The following is an 18,275-nucleotide window of genomic DNA, read 5'->3' as shown; positions in this document are numbered from 1 at the left end:
ATGATATAATGTATAAGAATGATTATACAATAAGTCACACTTTTTGTTCATGTGGAGATGAAAATACATAAACAATTTTTAATCTAATTAATTATATTATGGTTAAGCTTGTTGTTCCTGCTTTATCATCTGATATTCTGTATTATCATAATTACTACCATAATTATTAATGTAAGCTTTAAGTTGCAGCCCCATATTTATTGAGATATTGTAAACATTTAATTTATCATGTTAAGGTATTATTGTTATACGCCTTCATTTAAGATCTGTTAATACAGACTTTTTGCTTTGAGATAACGTAAACATTATTAGTAATATTATTAGTAGTAGTGATAATAATGTAAGCATTTAGTTGCACCATCATGTTTATCTACCTTGAGATCTGTTAATTCAGACTTTTTGCTTTTGAGATATTGTCAACATAATTCTGTATTATTCCTATTATGTTAAGCTCCTTGTTGTGTCTGATAAATCACAGCATGAAATATATTAGTATTGTAAAAAGGCTTCAGTTGCATGTATTGTTCATTCTAAATAATTATTATTGCCTCGTTGAGCTCCTCGTTGTTTCTGATAAATCACAGCATCTGGCTGCAAAACCAATGTGATCTTGTAGTTTCTTCCCTGGATGTGTTATTTCCTGCACCGCCCTGGCCACAGACACTGAGGTGGGGGCTGGTGTCGGTGGTGAAGCGGTGTCATGTCTTACATAATGACGCTGTTGATGAAGCACAGACCCACAAACACATTGATGTAGGCTTCATGGAGGCTGAGCACCAGCAGCGGCGGTGAGCGCAGCCTCCTCCACCTCTGAGCCCGGAGCCGGGGCCCGTCAGCGGGGAGTCAGCGGCGGCCTCAGCGGCAGATCCCGGAGCCTGTGATCCGCGGCACATGCTCAGTTGCACCCAGACAACTTTGAAGGCTCGAGCTGTGGCTGCTGAGGTCATCGCACTGGAAGAGGAGGAAAAAAAAAAAAAAAAAACTACACCGACTCCCTCCACTACGCCGCCTCCATTTTGAATAGCCATGTAATCGGGGATTCGCACAGTTTGTGTGTGTATCGCCCGCTGCGCCGCGTAGTGTCAACAAGCCACAGTCCGACCGCCATCGACATGGACGACCTGTTCAGCCCGCGGAGGTAAAGTCGCCTGCTCGCCGCCTGCTTTTACACACACCCGTCGGCTGCTTGTGAATGTGAAATGTGCGTGTTGCTGTTTTCGCAGCGTTACTCTGAGGAATGTGTGCGTGAGAAGCCGAGTGTCAGCGGTCACGAAGTTCGAGTCCGGCTAACGAGCTAGCCAAATAACGGCGTAATGTGTGGTTAGCATCTAGCCGCTCCCCTCGGAAACACGGGTTTACGGTGCATTTGACGAAGCCAACGCACATTTCTGCGTAAAACTGCAGCTTTGACCCGCGCCCGTGCAGCAGATGGTCCGCCCGCATCGTTAAATACCATGTACTCGTCTGTGATTGTTTCTCGTGTGTGTGTGTGTGTGTGTGTGTCAGCGACATGTTGTGTGCATGCTAGCATCGTTGCGTGTTATTGATTGCACGCCTTTGGCTCCGGGTCGTGTCACACACCCGCTGTCAACATGCCAGGTCCCCGGAGGAGCTCACGCCGCTCGCGTAATGGAGACCATGAACATTTGCAGCTCATCTATGATTGATTGACGGTGTGCGAGCGTCGGATTTCCTTCGTGTAATATAAGGAAACGTCGCGGGTCCGAGCGGGGATTGGCCCAGGGGCGTGCAGGGGGCGGGATGTGGTTGTGCGGGTGGCTGCTCCCACAACACGTATCGATTATCCACAGACCGGACAGCGATAATTACCCCGTTATTGACAGGCAGTGTGCAGCAGACAGACGCGAGCAGTGGGAACACCCCTGGCTCTACTCCGTCTGGACTGTGAACACCGTGCAGATGCATGATGCCAAAGCACACCGACGTTTAATAATTCCTATTTATTTCTATTGCAGGAGCCTGAACAGCACACAGGGCGAGATAAGAGTGGGTTCCAGTCATCAGGTAAACTCCGTAACCAGCAGGGATCAATACAGTGTCTCTGATTTCTGAATCTCTGTGAGAGCTGAAATATTCACGTCATAGTTGAAATGTCTTTGGAATACTTTACACAAGTCAGATTCATTATTGATTCATAGAAAAGGTGTCGGGTAATAAAAGATTATCATTGTTATTATAGCAATGTCACAGAAGTCTTGTGTACTTCGGAAAAAAAACCATCACAATGAAAATCAGTCTTTAAACTTAAAATGAATAAAATTGGGACATTGATCATGCTAATTATCAAACTTGACTGACATGAAAGTTTTTATTTTGATATAACTTTGATCATATCGCTCAGTCCTATTCATACTTCTAAACTTGTGGTTAAATTCCATGAAGAGATACGCTAACCCATTGTTGACCTGTCTGTTCAATGTTGTTCGGCAAATATCTGTTATTTTCATTATCGGTTCATCTGCAGATCATTTCCTTAAATAAACAATTATTTGTTTCGTGCACAAAATGTGAGAAGATTTGTGGCAAAATGGTTTAGTAGACTCTGAGGTGGATGCAGTTGGGTTTTGTGAGATAAGCACTGGGACTTTTGCAGCGTAATTGCACCTTGTTAAACTCGCAGTAAATGTAAACGGCGAGCACAGTTGCGTTCCACTGAGGGAGTGTAAATGTTTACGAGCTCCCGTGTCCTCCTCCTCTCAGGCCAAGCTTCCAGAGCTGCAGCCGCGGCCCGCTCCGGGTCTGCCGACGCCGACTGACGGCGAGGAGCTCATGTGGACGCCAGGGGTCAACGACTGTGACCTCCTCATGTACCTCAGAGCGGCGAGGTCAGTGTTTAGGCTTTGAAGTGACTGGCACTAAATTATTGCCCTTGTTATGATGTTATGTAACTGCTGTTTTTACTGCACTGCTCTAAATGTAAAGACATACATTGATGCTATTGACAAAGACTGCATGCTACACCAGTACTTTTGTTATGACAAGACTGAACAGCCCCAACAAACAGGATTATAGAGTCGCCTTTTGACACGCTTGTCAGAAACAATGTTCCAAATGGGGAAGTACATGCAAAACAATACCAGCTTTGGTCTGACCACGTGAATGTCTGTGTGGTTTAGCTCCTGTCTCAGCCACAGTACTTTTAAGTCATATAAACACAATGTCATATAACATGTGTTTCTATGTTGACCTGATTTCGTAACCGCCACTTTAGGGACAAACCTGTTTCTAACTGGGTCAAGGGATTAATATAAACATGGCTCTGACAGGTAGTTCTCTGCAGGAGAAACCAAGACGTGTTATTAATCATTTCACAATCTCTTCCTGGTAGTACACTCAGGAATATGTCAAATTCAGAAGTGTGTTTTTGTTTATTTCTCTAGGAGCATGGCAGCATTTGCAGGGATGTGTGACGGTGGATCCACAGAGGACGGATGTTTAGCAGCCTCCCGCGATGATACCACACTCAACGCTCTCAACATGGTGAGAATTGAATTGGGTTGAACCTAATTTTCCTTTCCGTTTCTACAACAACAATATGATCCCGGAAAATTAATAAAGACGACCGTTTGTTTCTCTCAATTCTAGCTCCATGCAAGTCACTACGATGCTGCAAAGGCTCTCCAGCGTCTGGTGAAGAAGCCTCTGCCAAGGCTCATAGAGAAGTGCTGGTCGGAAGAAGATGTGGTGAGACGCCTTTTTGCTTGTAACACAGCCCTGAAGGTCAATGCTGATAGTTTGTTTGTCCTAAACAAAGTTTGTGCAGGAAGATCAAATAGGTGGGAAGCTGTGTTGTGTATTTTAAACGTACCTGTCATTGGATGTTACAGTGCCTTGCATAAGTATTCACCCCCCTTGGACTTTTTCCCATTATGTACTGTTACTAACTGGAATTCAAATAGACTTAAATAAACTTTTTCCCGTTTGATCAACAAAACATGCATAGTACTTTGGAGGTGCAAAATAAATTTTATTGTGACACAAACAATAATGAGAACAAAAAAGTTGACATCTGTTGGGTGCATAAGTATTCACCCCCCTGTGTCAATACTTGGTAGAACCCCCTTTCGCTGCAATCACAGCTGCAAGTCTTTTGGGGTATGTCTCTACCAGCTTTGCACATCTAGAGATGGAAAGGTTTGTCCATTCTTCTTGGCAAAAAAGATGAAGCTCAGTCAGATTGGATGGAGACCGTCTGTGAACCGCAATCTTCAAGTCTTGCCATAGATTCTCTATTGGATTGAGGTCTGGGCTTTGACTGGGCCATTTTAAGACATTAACATTCTTTAATCCAAACCATTCCTTTGTAGCTCTGGCTGTATGTTTAGGGTCATTGTCCTGCTGGAAGATGAACCTCCGCCCCAGTCTCAAGTCTTTTGCAGACTGCATCAGATTTTCTTCAAGGATTTCCCTGTATTTGGCTCCATCCATCTTTCCCTCTATTCTGACCAGTTTCCCTGTACCTGCTGAAGAGAAGCATCCCCACAGCATGATGCTACCACCACCATGTTTCACTGTTGGGATGGTGTGCTCAGGGTGATGGGCAGTGTTGGGTTTTCGCCACACATAGCGTTTTGCATTGAGGCCAAAAAGTTCAATGTTGGTCTCATCTGACCAGAGCACCTTCTTCCACATGTTTGCTGTGTCTCCCACATGGCTTCTGGCAAACTCCAAACGGGATTTTTTATGGATCCCTTTCAACAATGGCTTTCTTCTTGCCACTCTTCCATAAAGGCCAGATTGGTGGAGTAGACGACTAATAGTTGTCCTGTGGACAGATTCTCCCACCTCAGCTGTGGATCTCTGCAACTCCTCCAGAGTAACCATGGGCCTCCTGGTTGCTTCTCTGATTAATTTTCTCCTTGTCCGACTCTTCAGTTTGGGTGGACGGCCTCCTCTTGGTAGGTTTGCGGTTGTGCCATATTCTTTCCATTTTCTTATGATGGATTTTATGGTGCTCAGAGAGATGTTCAAAGCTCTGGATATTTTTTTATAACCTAACCCTGCTTCATATTTCTCCACAACTTTATCCCTGACCTGTTTGGTGAGCTCCTTGGTCTTCATGATGCTGTTTGTTCAGTAATGATCTCCAACAAACTCTGAGTCTGTCACAGAACAGGTGTATTTATACTGAGATTAAATTGCAGACAGGTGGACCCTATTTACTAATTATGTGACTTGCAAATGTGACTTGTGAATGCAATTGGTCGCACCAGATCTTTGTTAGGGGTTTCACAGTAAAGGGGGTGAATACATATGCACTCAACACTTTTCAGATTTTTATTTGTAAATAATTGTGAAATCCATGTAATATTTCCCCCCACTTCCAAATGATGCACTATTTTGTGTTGGTCCATTACATAAACTCACGATGAAATAAATTTTAATCTGTGGTTATACCATGACAAAATGTAGAAAAGTCCAAAGGGGGTGAATACTTATGCAAGGCACTGTATCTGTACCGGAGGTTTTTCTTTTGATTTGAAGTGTTCTATCATTTATTCATACCCACACCTCTCCCTCCCGTCCCTCTCTACAGAAACATTTCATTAAGGGCCTGAGACAGTATGGAAAGAATTTCTTCCGCATCAGGAAAGACTACCTACCCAGCAAAAAGACTGTAAGTAAAACACGTGCAAGCAGTCCAGTTTTTAATACATGCTGTGTTTCATGGTCACCTTACTCTTGGTCAGAAGCATAAATCCTATTATTCCTAAAAGTCTGTGGTTGTTATCATCAGGGAGAGCTGATCACTTTCTATTACCACTGGAAGAAAACTCCCGAGGCTGCAGGAACAAGAGCTTATCGACAGCAGCGCCGGCAGCCGTCCTCCCGCAAGGCGAAGACTCGCTCTGCCGCAGCTTCGGTCAACACCCAATCTCGAAATTATTCAGGTGAGCACTTCTTAAAGTTTGAAGGAATTATGTTGCTGCTTATTGAAGACATATTTGTGTGATCAGGAGATGCATTGGAAACCAAGTTGATCTCTTCTTCTGCAGTGGATGTGAGTTCTGCCAGCGAGGACGATCTTGATAGTGAAGACAGTGAACAGGACATTAAGACCTGCAGCCACTGTGGTGCAACAAGTGAGTACAAGTCTGTATTTGTGATTCACCAGATTGGGGTGTGTGCGATTTATATGATGTAATACTAGTGTTTGACAGTGAAATTCCCTTCGACAGTTTGTGAAACTTACACCTAAAGTCACTTTTCTCCAACAGGTTCTAAAGATGGGCACCAAGGGGGAAAAGATAATAACCCTCTGCTGTGCACGACCTGTCGTTCATATGAAAACAAGCACGGATGTCTGCCGCCAGCAGCGAAGTCTGCCAGCGAGTCATTCATGTTTAAACCTGTCAAGGAGGAAGAGGAGCACAGCAAGCATGGCATGAGGACTCGGCGGAGCAGAGCACCTGTAAGCCCGAGGCTGGCAGATCAGTCATGCTATTATTTGTATTGCTAGTAATTGATTTACAAGTACATTTTGTACTCATCAAATCGTTATCATCACATCATTATAATATACAAAAGATCTGATTTAAAAATGTTGTAGCACAGAAAATACTTTGTGGTTGTGAATTATGGGAAGTATATTTTCTTGCCATCAGTAGATTTTATTGTATTTGAGAATATCACTTCTCTTTTTTTATAGCAACTGTCGTCTTTAAGAAGTGGCCACAGGAGGCTCACGGGCTCCCCCACCAGTGAGGATCAGCAGTCCAGTAACCAGCCGTCCCCCAGCGGAGTGACCTCCATCGCTCTGAGATCATCTTCCACTGACAATAAGAATGAATCCACTAGGAGGACAAACAAGGTAAACAACAGACCTACACATTAACATGCATGAACAGAGATACTTGTTTACAATCACTTGTAACATTTTTGTGTCAGTCATCATCATGGTCATCCGTCATTAAATTCATTCTGCTGTATTAATATCATGCTGTATCCACAGAAAATAAAAGAGGAGGTAACGTCACCAAAGACAACAAAACGTGTACGAGAGTCTCCTGCTCAGGAGCCTGAAAAAGTGACTCCTAAAAGGCAGAAGACACAGGTGAGAGGAGGGAAAACTTATTACAACTTATTACAACTTATTGTGTCAGATGTTGTTTGAATAAAAATGTCTCTAAACTTTTTCTATGAAATAATAACATATTTGTTAGTGGTCGCAACATGATCTTGATTTGTCGTTTTGTTCCTCCAGGATCCACAGGGCTCCCGGTCAGAGGGAGAGGCCGAGGTAGAGGAGGAGAGCTCGTCAGAAAGCCGCAGCGCTCAGGACGATGGCAGCAGTGACACCAAAGATATAGATCAGGACAACCGCAGCTCCTCTCCCAGCATCCCCAGCCCTCAGCAGGGCAACGAGAGCGACTCGGACTCGTCTGCCCAGCCGAACGGTGTCCCATCAGAGCCTGCCGCCACTGCTGCTGTGTTAGCTGACACACCAGTCCCACAGGCCCACCCCTCTCAGGGTCCCATCAGCACTGCTCAGCCGCCGCAAAGCACCTCCTCTTCTGATCCCGCTCAGAGTCCCCCTCCTCCATCTCCAGATGCTCCTCAGCCAGCAGCAGGACAGTCACCTGCCTCAGGGGCTCCAAACAGCCGACCACTCCCCGTCCCTCAGCCTCTCCCCGGTCCGCTTCCTCTCCCGTTGGCTTTGGGTCAGGACTCACCTCTTTATCCAGGATTTCAGGTCCCACCTGCTCTCAACTCTGTGCAGCCTCTGCAGTCACATGGCCTGTCGCCTCAGCCCCCCCAGAGACCCCCACCCTTCTTTAGGGAGTCGCAGCTCTCTCAGCCTCCTCTGTCCGGGACACAGATCAAGCCACCTCCCACCACCCCCATTCCACCGTCACACAAACAGCAACCAAACCAGTCAGCTACACCTTTCCACCAGATGCCCTCTAATCTTCCCCCTCCGCCTGCTCTAAAACCCCTCAATTCTCTTCCCAACCAACATCCTCCAGGTGCTCCACCTCCCCCTCTTCAGCTCATGCCGCAGCCTATGCTATTACAGTCACATCCTGTCCAGCTTCCAGTAATCTCTCAGGTGCCGACCCACCCTGGAAAAAGCACGACTCCCTCTCACCCACCTGCTGCTGCCTCACACCCTCTCAACGCCGTAACAACTTCAGCTATCGGGCCCGTCCCAAGCCTCCAGCCATCCTTCATGCCTCTTCCTCAGAGACCCTCGCCAAGCAGCACAGCTGTGGCGCCAATCGTTCACATTAAGGAAGAGCCACTGGATGAGATTGAGGAGGCAGAGAGTCCACCGTCTCCACCTCGGAGCCCCTCGCCCGAGCCCACCGTCACCAACGTGGCAAGCCACGCCAGCCAGTCTGCACGGTACAAATCTGCCCATAATACGATAGGTCTTGACATTATTAAGTATGCTATGAAAACAGGCAATGCCTCATAGCCTTGTTTGCCTTTATTGGAAAAAAGAAAGAAATTCTTAAAATTTGTTTAGCTTAAATGAAAATAAGACCAATCCTATTAGTTATGAAAACATTTTATTCATGATACAGTACCACAAGTGGCCTGACTTATTAGTAAAAATTGACTACAACTTAACTAATCAGTTGAATAACTGAATCAAGACTGAGGTGTCAATTGAGCTCAAAATGCTCTGTGACTATTTTCAGCAGCAGCTAAGGGAAAATCCTTTTAGCATTGCCTTTATTTATTGCCCAATTATCGTTTTAGACAACTCGGTCAAACTGTGGACTTGTTAAAAACCTGAAGGTTGCTCATGCCAAATGGATTTTGTTTAACTCAGAGAAAATTATTTGAGGGTTTAGGTGGCTTCATATTTGTAAAAATGTAAAGTAGCGGGAAGTAAACATGGAATAACATCTTCTAACAAACATCATCATCTTCATATGTTTCACATTTATTGTGAAGGCTCCTCCACCTTTGAGTTGTTATTGTGTGTGAAGTTTGTGAGTTATGCTCATAACTACTTATTTCTTGCAGGTTCATCAAACACTTGGACCGTGGTTACAACTCCTGTTCTCGAACCGACTTGTTCTTCACCCCACTTTCGTCTTCCAAATTGGCCAAGAAACGGGAGGAGGCCGTGGAGAAGTCGAGGAGAGAGGCGGAACACGGTGCTCGACAAGAGCGTGAAAGAGAGAAGGAGCGAGAGCGCGAGCGAGAAAGAGAGGCTGACCGAAACGCTGTGAGTGCAACATTCATTTTATTGTCTTTATAGAAGTATCGTCTTTGTCATACAAATCACACGGAGTCATCTCACACACTGTCTTCTGTCTACAGAGAGCCAGCAGCTCCTCCCATGACAGTCGTATGAGTGAGTCCCAGATGACGGTTCAGGGCCACGGACGCTCCTCCTATGAGCAGCCACCCACCACCGTCGCTGCTGTGCCGCCATATATTGGCCCTGATACGCCTGCTCTGCGCACCCTGAGTGAATATGCCCGACCACACGTCATGTCCCCCTCCAACCGCAACCACCCATTCTATGTGTCACTGAGCCCCGGTGACCCCATGCTGGCCTACCACATGCCCGGCCTGTACAGCGCTGAACCCAGCATGAGAGAGCGCGAGCTGAGGAACCTCAGAGAGAGAGAGCTCCGCGAGAGGATGAAGCCCGGCTATGAGGTCAAGCCCCAGGACATGGAAACCATGCATCCCTCTGCTAACCCCATGGAGCATTTTGCCAGACATGGAGCACTGGGTCTTCCCCACATGCCCGGGCCTCCCCACCACTTTGCAGCCTTCCATCCCGGCATGAACCATCTAGAGCGGGAGAGGATGGCACTAGTAGGACCTCAGCTGCGCCAGGAGCTGTCTTACGCGGAGCGACTCACTGCAGAGCGGCTTCATGCGGAGAGGATGGCGTCTGTGGCACAAGACCCCGCTACCAGGCTTCAGATGCTCAATGCGACGCCGCATCATCACCAGCACTCTCACATTCACTCTCACCTGCACCTGCACCAACAGGACCCTCTCGGTCAAGGTGAAGGTGGATGAAAGATTTTATTGATCGTCAAATATGAATTAATAAGCAGTAATTCATATGGTGGTTGGAATTTGACCTGTACTTACTATATGTCTTATTTCTTCACACAGGTTCAAGTCCTCATCCTCTGGACCCTATAGCAACAGGGCCCCGTTTTGCCCGATTCCCCTTCCCTGGTGGCCACATGCCCAACCCTCTACTCAGCGACCTTCCTCATGATCACGAGATGCTGCGCCACCCGTTGTTTGGTTCGTAATCTCATACTCACAGCCGGCAATTTGAGGCTCAACAGAGTCCAGCTTTTTCTAATTTGTGGATTTTCTTCCTCGCGAGTAGCATATCCTCGAGAGCTGCAGGGCCAGATTCCTCAGATGTCTGCTGCTCACCAGCTCCAAGCCATGCATGCTCAGTCTGCAGAGCTGCAGAGGATGGCTATGGAGCAGCAGTGGCTGCATGGGCATCACCTACATGGAGGCCCTCTACCAAGTCAGGAGGATTACTACAGGTGAGGTATTTGAGTATTGGGCTTTCTTTATCAAAAAAGTTTCTTATAATTTCATATTGATAGTACCCATGTTTAAATGCATAAAGATAACAAGTTTTGCATTGCTATTGTAGTAACTGTTTTTTTTTGGTTATTCTGTGGTCGGAGTCAAATTAACTAACATTATCGTCGACATTACTTGATTATACTCTTGTAAACAATGCGACAACCAACTACACAACACGTCTAATCACCGTTTTGTTTCTCTTTAACCCGAAGCCGCCTGAAGAAAGAAGGTGACAAGCCATCGTGAGTGTCAGGTGGTGCATGCCCTGAACCCTACACGTATAACCCAGTAGAATACCGTGTACCTTCGAGGCTGTAAGAGAATATTTGTGTGTCAATTTATTCTGTTTTAATATATTTTAGAGAAATACGTTGTGGACCTTTTTTGTGCATTCCTCCTTCAGCACTTAATGGGACTGTCAAAGTCCGTCTGAGATTTTCATATCACTTAAGAATTTATACTAGTTTTATTACTGAACAGTCTCACTCAGTGCTGGGAGATTTAGTCACAGGTTTTCTCTAACAAACTGTAAAACTGTTTGATATGCAGTTAGTTGAATTTGCTAAACACAACTCTTATAAAGGATATGAAATCAGGCTGACTTTGGTGTTTAAGTTTAAATATACTGTACCTATGACGATGATTTCTATGTGATTTCCTTGTACAGAATGACATTTAAATCCGTGTTTGAATGACCTAGCATGACTCAGTCTTCAGTTTTCACCAAACTAGAGTAGCAAGTTGCATTGTGGTGTGTAGACTCTGAAAGTATTGTAGAGGTTGGTTTTACTCTTAAATCTGCTAAATATTTGTCTAAATCCTAAAGTTTTATATATCGAGATATCTTTTCACAGTATAACCGAAGCTTTTATCCGCTCATTTTTGAGATTGTAAATATCACACGTCCACAATATTCTATATGAACGAGTACTATTAATATAGCAGTAGACGCGAACACTCGACCCCCTGATTCAGCACGGTAGCAGTAAATTATAAGCTAAAAACAGTATATAGTGTTATAAGGTGAGATAATTATTAATTGGACCATGATCTGTCACTACAGACCAAACGTTCTATTAGAACAGTGTATTTACTTCGTTTTGAGCAAAATTGGAGAAACTCAATCTTTGAAATTATAATGGTATTTTAAAAAGAACTGCCTCCAAATCCAATATTTATGTCATATAATATGAAAGTGTATCCATTGCATATTTATTTCAATAAATATTTCTGCAGTGACACCTTAATCTTTTTGTATGTGGAGTTCTTGTGTGTGGACGACCAAACAGCCTGTTAAAAAAGCTTTGTACCTCCTGCTTTTCTTTCTCATGCTTTTCTTTCAGTCATTAACTTGAATAGAGAGGAGAAGGGAGTTTTATATTCGTAGTTTTATTGCATTAAATCTTATTACATCAAAAACCTGTCAAGCTGTGTTTGATAAGATATTCATTATTCAAACAAGATCTGTTTTCTTTTTAATTTTTCACACAAAATCCATTTTCAGGCCATTAATTAGATAATTAGTCAAAGCTACCACTGAGAAAATAATTCAGCTTGAAATGTGTTCTGACATCAGTCCTGACATTAATCTAAGCAACAAAAGAATATAATCTGCAGAGAATTACCTTTAATATACTTAATATAGTACAGTGTTACTTTCCATCATTCAAATGTCCTAAACATGATAAAACTCCTCAATCTGTTCACATCTCACACCCACGGGTTTGAATAAAAGGGGCACTGAACCACTTTCAGACGAAGCCTTCAATTCCCACACCGCTCCAATAGTCACATTCTTCATCTTTTCTTACAACCAGATCAACATCTGCATCAGAACTTTCCTTCAGGATTTTATCCCCATTTTCATTTTCTACAAAGACAGCGCACACACACTCTGGCAGCAGTTTATCACAAACCTACACGCTGCTGTTACATCTTAGCATGACGGCAGCTGTTTAACATACAGATCCATGATTGAGGCACAATGTTACATGTTAAAAACAAATGAGCTCCTTTGCTGACATTATGGTCCGTAAGTCTACGTCAGTTTGTCCAGAGCTGTTAAACTTTAGTTCCAAATGCAGCTGAAATGTTTTTAACTCTTAAAGGACAGTGTATAACAAATCCCACACAAACACAGAAAGCAACTATGTGCTCCTAACCCAGCCTTTGGCACTTCATCCCCATACTCATTCTTTCCTATTGAAAATAAAAATCTTCAGTCTGCCAACAAACGTTTTTATACTTAAATTACATATATCTTATTTTAATAGTTTAACCTTTATATTTCATGTTTCTAATCGTTATCTTCATTTCAATAATATTGTACATCAGTGTATCATCTGTCCAACTGGTTTGAGGCTGAAACATTTCAAATCTGCTCACTAACTAGAACATGCTGTATTTGACCTCCAATGCAACCAATGCATACACTATAACAGTATGGTTTATATAGATGGACCCAGGTGAAAAGTGCTTGGAAATGACTTATTGACTTGTTTTGTACATTATGTATCAGGGATGGTCTCAGTGAGGTCTCTTCTTCTTCACATAGTGCCGCAGATACTGGATGGCTGAGAGCGCGCTCACGTTTGCCAGCAGAGCTGAACAGGATTTAAGACAGAGTATCAATCATCATGTTACACAGGACTGTGATCATTTATATTTCAAGGGCCTTTATTATTTCATTATGCCTCCTGCCGGATGATAGACGGTGACCCGAGGCGTTATGTTTTCGGGTTGTCCATCAATCCTATTCTTTCGAAAACTTAACACTTAAGGATTAACTGATTTGATTTAGGAAGTCAAAGGTCGAGGTCACGGTGACCTCACTTAACATGTTTGTGGCTTATCATATTTCAAATCTGCGTTTAGGGAAGGACTTTATTCAATTTGAAAACAGCTAACAAGGTCAAAGGTCACAGTGACTCGATATCAGTCTGGGGGGAAACTGAGGCATTCAACTGCAGGGTGGTAATCCTAGTTTCAGCCATATTTGCTGAATAATGACTGTCACAGCAGAATATCAGTGCCAGAGGTTTCATACCTGCTTTCCAGGCATCAGCTGCCTCTGGATCAGAAGATGTCAGCACCCAGGAGGCAAAGGCAATGCAGACCAAACACATATCAGACTGCTTCAGTGTGGAGAAGATGCCCTCTCGTCCTGTAAGAGAGGAAAAACAGTGGATTTCCTTTAATGCTTGTTTAGGTGTGAATGTATGATTGTTTTTTTCCTTATTTTCTTTACATGCAGGACAGAGTATAACAGAGCTCTGGCTTACTTGTTGTCTGCAGACTTCCCAGAATGCTCTGCAGCTCTGTTTGCTCTCTGAACATCTGAGATGGAGTCAAGGCGACTATCCCCTCAGTCAACACAGTGACTGGTGGATCATTGCCCTCCATCTTGTCAGCCTCCACTGGAAACACCCAGGCGCCCGAACCCCCGCACCACATGCTACCTTTGTCATGGAAGCGAATCTTCCTCATGGACAGCAAACTCCTCCAGCTGTGAGACCGGGCTGCGGCCGCTGCAGACGCCCCACACTGATTGGCCCGGAGGTAAGAGTGAGACATGACTCTGATTGGAGAGAAGTTGCCCACCTCCTCCTCTGCCTCGCAGTCTGCACTCAAGAATACATGGTCCGATTTTGGGAATGTGAGTTCTCTGACGGTCGGAGAACAACAGGAGAAGATAGGGATGGGTTTGTCCTCGCTGCGCCGGAGAGAAGCGAGAGACACATCGTCCCTCAACGAGCAAAGGGTGGAGTCAAACAGAGGAGACACTGAGATGCCCTCACGATTGTAGACAGTGACGGACCAGGAGTCATTCTTTACTTTATACTCTGTGAAAAGGTATTCAAACATTTCTGGGAAGGATATTTGAGGATCTGTGTCGGGAAAAGAGGTCGGCAGAAGTGTTCCCAGGTCACCACTGATCTCCAGAGACTGACACCCGCTGAGAAACAGACTGCTCTCATCACCTCCAAAGGGAACCGTCAAATCCTCTCTGTTGAGAGCTTGTACGTTGTGCACGCTTTTACTTTTTGTCATTTGTCTCGGCCACAACAGTTTGCTCAAAGTACGTGACTCCTGATCCTCAAAGAACTGTCCTGCAAAGTCCTCCAAAGGGACGGGCGTCTCCTTTCCCTCAGAGCAATTGGACTCCTCCTCCTCATGTGATAGCAGAGGAGAGTCACTCGTCCTGTCGTGGGTTTTGCTCTGAGGATCAGGACTGGGGTTCCTACTGGCGCCAATAAACTGCAAGTACTCCTCTTCAAAGTCTGAGGTGGAGAACTCGCAGCTGGAGCGATCTGGCTTGGACTCGTCAGGCTGTGTGCAATAGTCTGAATCAGCCGTGTCCGACAGCTCCATGAGACCACAGTCACCCAGAGAGCTGTGACTTGTCAGAGACTCGTCAGCATTTGCTGTCAGTGTTTCCCGTGTGTCAGTGGGAGGCGAGCTTCTGCCCATCCTGAGCTGCAAAATGTCATTTATCGTCAGTTTCTCCATTTCGTCCCAGAAGGCACACATGGCGTACACGGGCTTGGTGTGGCCTGCAGCCACAGCGTAGGATTCAGGGCTGTCGGCCACAGGGCACGGTGTTACAGTCAGATCAGGGATAGGGAGGGGACCAAGCTGATCTCCTAAAGAGCTACCAGATGCTGAAAGATTAATTTTGTCATCGTGGACTCCTGTTGTGTCCGAGAGCGTGTGGAGCGCCGTGCTGTGTGTACTAACATCGCATGTGGAGTCGTCATCTGGCATTTTGTCTGCTCTCTGGCCGGCAGATGGAAAAGTCAGTGCGGCCTCATCATTGCACTCGTAATTGTCACAGTTAGCGGCTGCTACCTTGCAGGAGAGAGTTGCCTGCATTTGTCCGTCCTGTGCACTGTCATCATTTGCTCTCTCAGTCTGCAGCGTCAGGGACACAAAGCTCTGCAGCCGCATTAACCCCACAGGCTGAAGCTGCTGAGATTCCTCCAGTGATTCAGCAGCAGACAAATAGCTCTCAGAGTCATAACTGTGGATGGAGAAGAAGTCAACACCATCTTCAAACTCGTCTGATTCTTCACTCTCCACTGGCGATGGGTATCTGGGTGTGAATGTTTCATGTGACGTGGATGCTGAGGTGCCTTCTTCCTTTTTGTCAGATTCTTCGACGGAATGAGAGAGAACCAGTTTTTCGGACACATTTTTTTCTGTATGAGTCATTTGCAACACATCTGAAAGGCTCTCAGCATTTCTATCAGTGCTCTGATGCCAGGTTTGGTCAGATTTAGTGAAGCCCTCCATGTCCGTCCCTCCTGCAGATTCATTTTTATCCTGGTTTGAGTCAAACTCTGGTCCATTTTCAAGAGATTTCTCCTGCGTGTTGTTGCACAGGCGATTAGTTCTACAAGCTTTTCTTTGTCGTCGTTTTTTTTTCACAGAGGTGGCACGCCCCAGTCGTCTTTCAGGACTGTAATTCATGGTCACAAACCAGCGCTCCTTCTCTGCTCTGGAAGTGACACTGCTCGTGTCACTCACAGCTGTACTATGTGGATTATTCCTGTTTAAATCCACTTGCTTGAGAAACTGTGGGTCAGGTTCACGTCTGGAATTCTTTAATTCTGTTTGCAGATCCCCGTCCTCTTTCTTCAGCTCATTGCAATCTCCTGAACCCTGGAAATATGAAGTTTCAGTGCACAGAGCAATGTTGTCATGTGTCTCCTCCGTGTCGTCCTCTGCAGTCTTTGCATGCACCTCCTTTGTGCTGAGTTTTTCTAGGCATCTCTCAGAGTCCACCCGTGTCCCACTCGCCACTTGTTCACTCTCATTCAGTGCCTCCCCTCCTGCAGCGTCCCCCTCGGCTCTGGTCACATCAGGGCTCTGCTGTATCTCCTGCTGAACTGCCCTGAGGACTGAACCAGAGTTTTCCGAATCCTCTTCATCGCTGAGGCTGGAGTTGTCGAGGCAGGCGAGCGAAGGCTGCAGCAGGCCGCACTCTTCACTCTCGTCGTAGAAGCTGGTCCAGTCGAACTGGGCAATGTGCATGCTGTGATCCAAATCATCCATCGTGATCCCTCACGTGCTCTTCAGTCTGGGGAGAAAATAGGACGAAGATAATTGATTACGGACGTAGATGTTTGAAAATGATAAGTGGGAGTGTAACAGAAAAGACTTGCTGAGCACATCAGAGTAACATAAACACATTGGAGTCACATTAAGGGCTCAGGCGTCTGTCTGAAGCTTAACGTCGCTGTAATCAGCTGCCAGGAGCTGGTTGAAAGCTTCGGAAGTGACGACATCAGAGAGCGGCAGAGCAAGAGCACCTTGGTCACAAGTTCCAAAACAGATACCAAAATACTCCAGGGGCCTGCTCTTCAAAAACATGTCATACGACCTGATATGAAAGACTCGGCTGATGCCTCCACTGACTGTATCAGTTCCACAAACACACTTGGTAAACAGTGAAATTGAAAATGTCATTCAAAAAAAAAACTACGCAAACATAACAATACCATTTTGAAAAGAGTGACACCTCACATTTTTTCTTAAAGTGTATATCATATTTGTATTTAAAACATACAAGTTATGATTGTTACTTTTAAAGGTTTTAGGGTGTTTTTAAGTTGTTCATTTAATGATGTTTCTCTTTCTTTTTTAGCATGAAGGTGCTGTTATGAAAAAATCAGTTCAGCCGCTCTCTACCAATGTCATTAAAGGTCTTGTGTTTCTACTTTGTCAAAACAACCAACATGTAGCATATTCAGTTACTCACTGTTAATGTGTTTCTGTAGTAAATAGGGACCTACCTGTTGAACAGGGTCGAGACATCTTTTTTGGAGGAGGCAGTACTTTCTCCTTGCAGGAACATTTCAGCTCTCATGTGCATCTGTCCTTGTGTATGTCGGACTGGGGCCTTGCACTCAGCTGTTATAAATAGAGGAGTATGTCCAGTCACATGTAGCTGCCGGTGCAGACGTCCTCCCCTGCATTGCCAGAGGTGTGACATTTCACCGACCAAAAATACAAGCCCTCTTTCTTTTATCAGAGGTTCAGAGATCAAGTATTGATCCCCTAATGAGGCTGGAAAGTGAAGGACGTACAAGGGCACTGACTTAATTAGCAATCATGAGGGACATTATTTTAAATATATGTCATAAGTCAAATGGAATTCAAAATATTCAAGCTCAAATTTTAAATTGGATTATTTTTAGCCTTGAATAAAAATAAACACAATACACTAGTCAAACTTTGAAATAAAAAAATTTAGTCAAACTTACAAAATATTGTAAATTTGAGCTCTGTCGACATCGTCTACTCAAATTGTGCCAGTCTATGTAGAATATAATTACCAAGAAATTTTGATTTAGTTTAAATAGAAATAAGCCTTAAAATCCACCGTGAATAATAAATATTCTGAATTATTTTGGAATTAGTTTCTGCACAAACGTCTCCCTGCATGGAAAATTTGACCATTTAGACTTATATTTTAATGTTTTCTTTAGTTTGGATGAAGGGAACTGAAGTTAAAATAAAGATGTCTATTAGCTTTACACGTAATAAGTTAACAATCAAGATAAATGAAGTGTTTTCCTTCCTGATTAGTTTATTTGCCAATCTGGTAGTAATCCATCAATCTACTCAGTAATCGATGGAGACATTTAAAAAAGAATCAACAGTATAACTCAGGAACCTGAAAAATAACTTACAGAATTAATCAAACTTGTCTTTGAACA

The 18,275-nt window shown here is 44.4% G+C and overlaps 2 protein-coding genes across 3 annotated transcripts; one reads left to right on the top strand and one right to left on the bottom strand.

The window, feature by feature from the left end:
* Positions 1-872: 872 nt before the first annotated feature.
* On the top strand, positions 873-11,801 carry rereb (arginine-glutamic acid dipeptide (RE) repeats b). Of its 2 annotated transcripts, none has more exons than XM_053434818.1 (17): positions 873-1,138; positions 1,977-2,025; positions 2,722-2,846; positions 3,402-3,501; positions 3,607-3,705; positions 5,558-5,638; positions 5,759-5,912; positions 6,018-6,104; positions 6,240-6,433; positions 6,671-6,832; positions 6,974-7,075; positions 7,226-8,367; positions 8,998-9,202; positions 9,298-10,006; positions 10,114-10,251; positions 10,340-10,508; positions 10,767-11,801. In XM_053434818.1, the coding sequence occupies exons 1-17, from the start codon at positions 1,113-1,115 to the stop codon at positions 10,798-10,800; spliced, it is 3,576 nt and encodes a 1,191-aa protein (XP_053290793.1). In that variant the 5' UTR covers positions 873-1,112; the 3' UTR covers positions 10,801-11,801. The 2 variants fall into 2 exon arrangements, with proteins under 2 accessions (XP_053290793.1, XP_053290801.1); XM_053434826.1 differs by having other exon boundaries at positions 878-1,138; positions 9,298-10,000.
* Positions 11,802-11,985: 184 nt separating this feature from the next.
* On the bottom strand, positions 11,986-16,608 carry LOC128460988 (PPARGC1 and ESRR induced regulator, muscle 1). The gene is made up of 3 exons (XM_053445985.1): positions 13,836-16,608; positions 13,601-13,717; positions 11,986-13,157 (listed from the first exon to the last, which is right to left on the bottom strand). Exons 1-3 carry the CDS (start codon positions 16,606-16,608, stop codon positions 13,081-13,083), a joined length of 2,967 nt encoding a protein of 988 aa, XP_053301960.1. The 3' UTR covers positions 11,986-13,080.
* Between the last annotated feature and the right edge of the window lie 1,667 nt (positions 16,609-18,275).

This window comes from Pleuronectes platessa, chromosome 2, assembly GCF_947347685.1.
Source record: "Pleuronectes platessa chromosome 2, fPlePla1.1, whole genome shotgun sequence".
Taxonomy (NCBI): Eukaryota; Metazoa; Chordata; class Actinopteri; order Pleuronectiformes; family Pleuronectidae; genus Pleuronectes; species Pleuronectes platessa.
The sequence above is the reverse complement of the archived record's forward strand: the minus strand, read 5'-3'. Positions and strand labels throughout refer to the sequence as shown.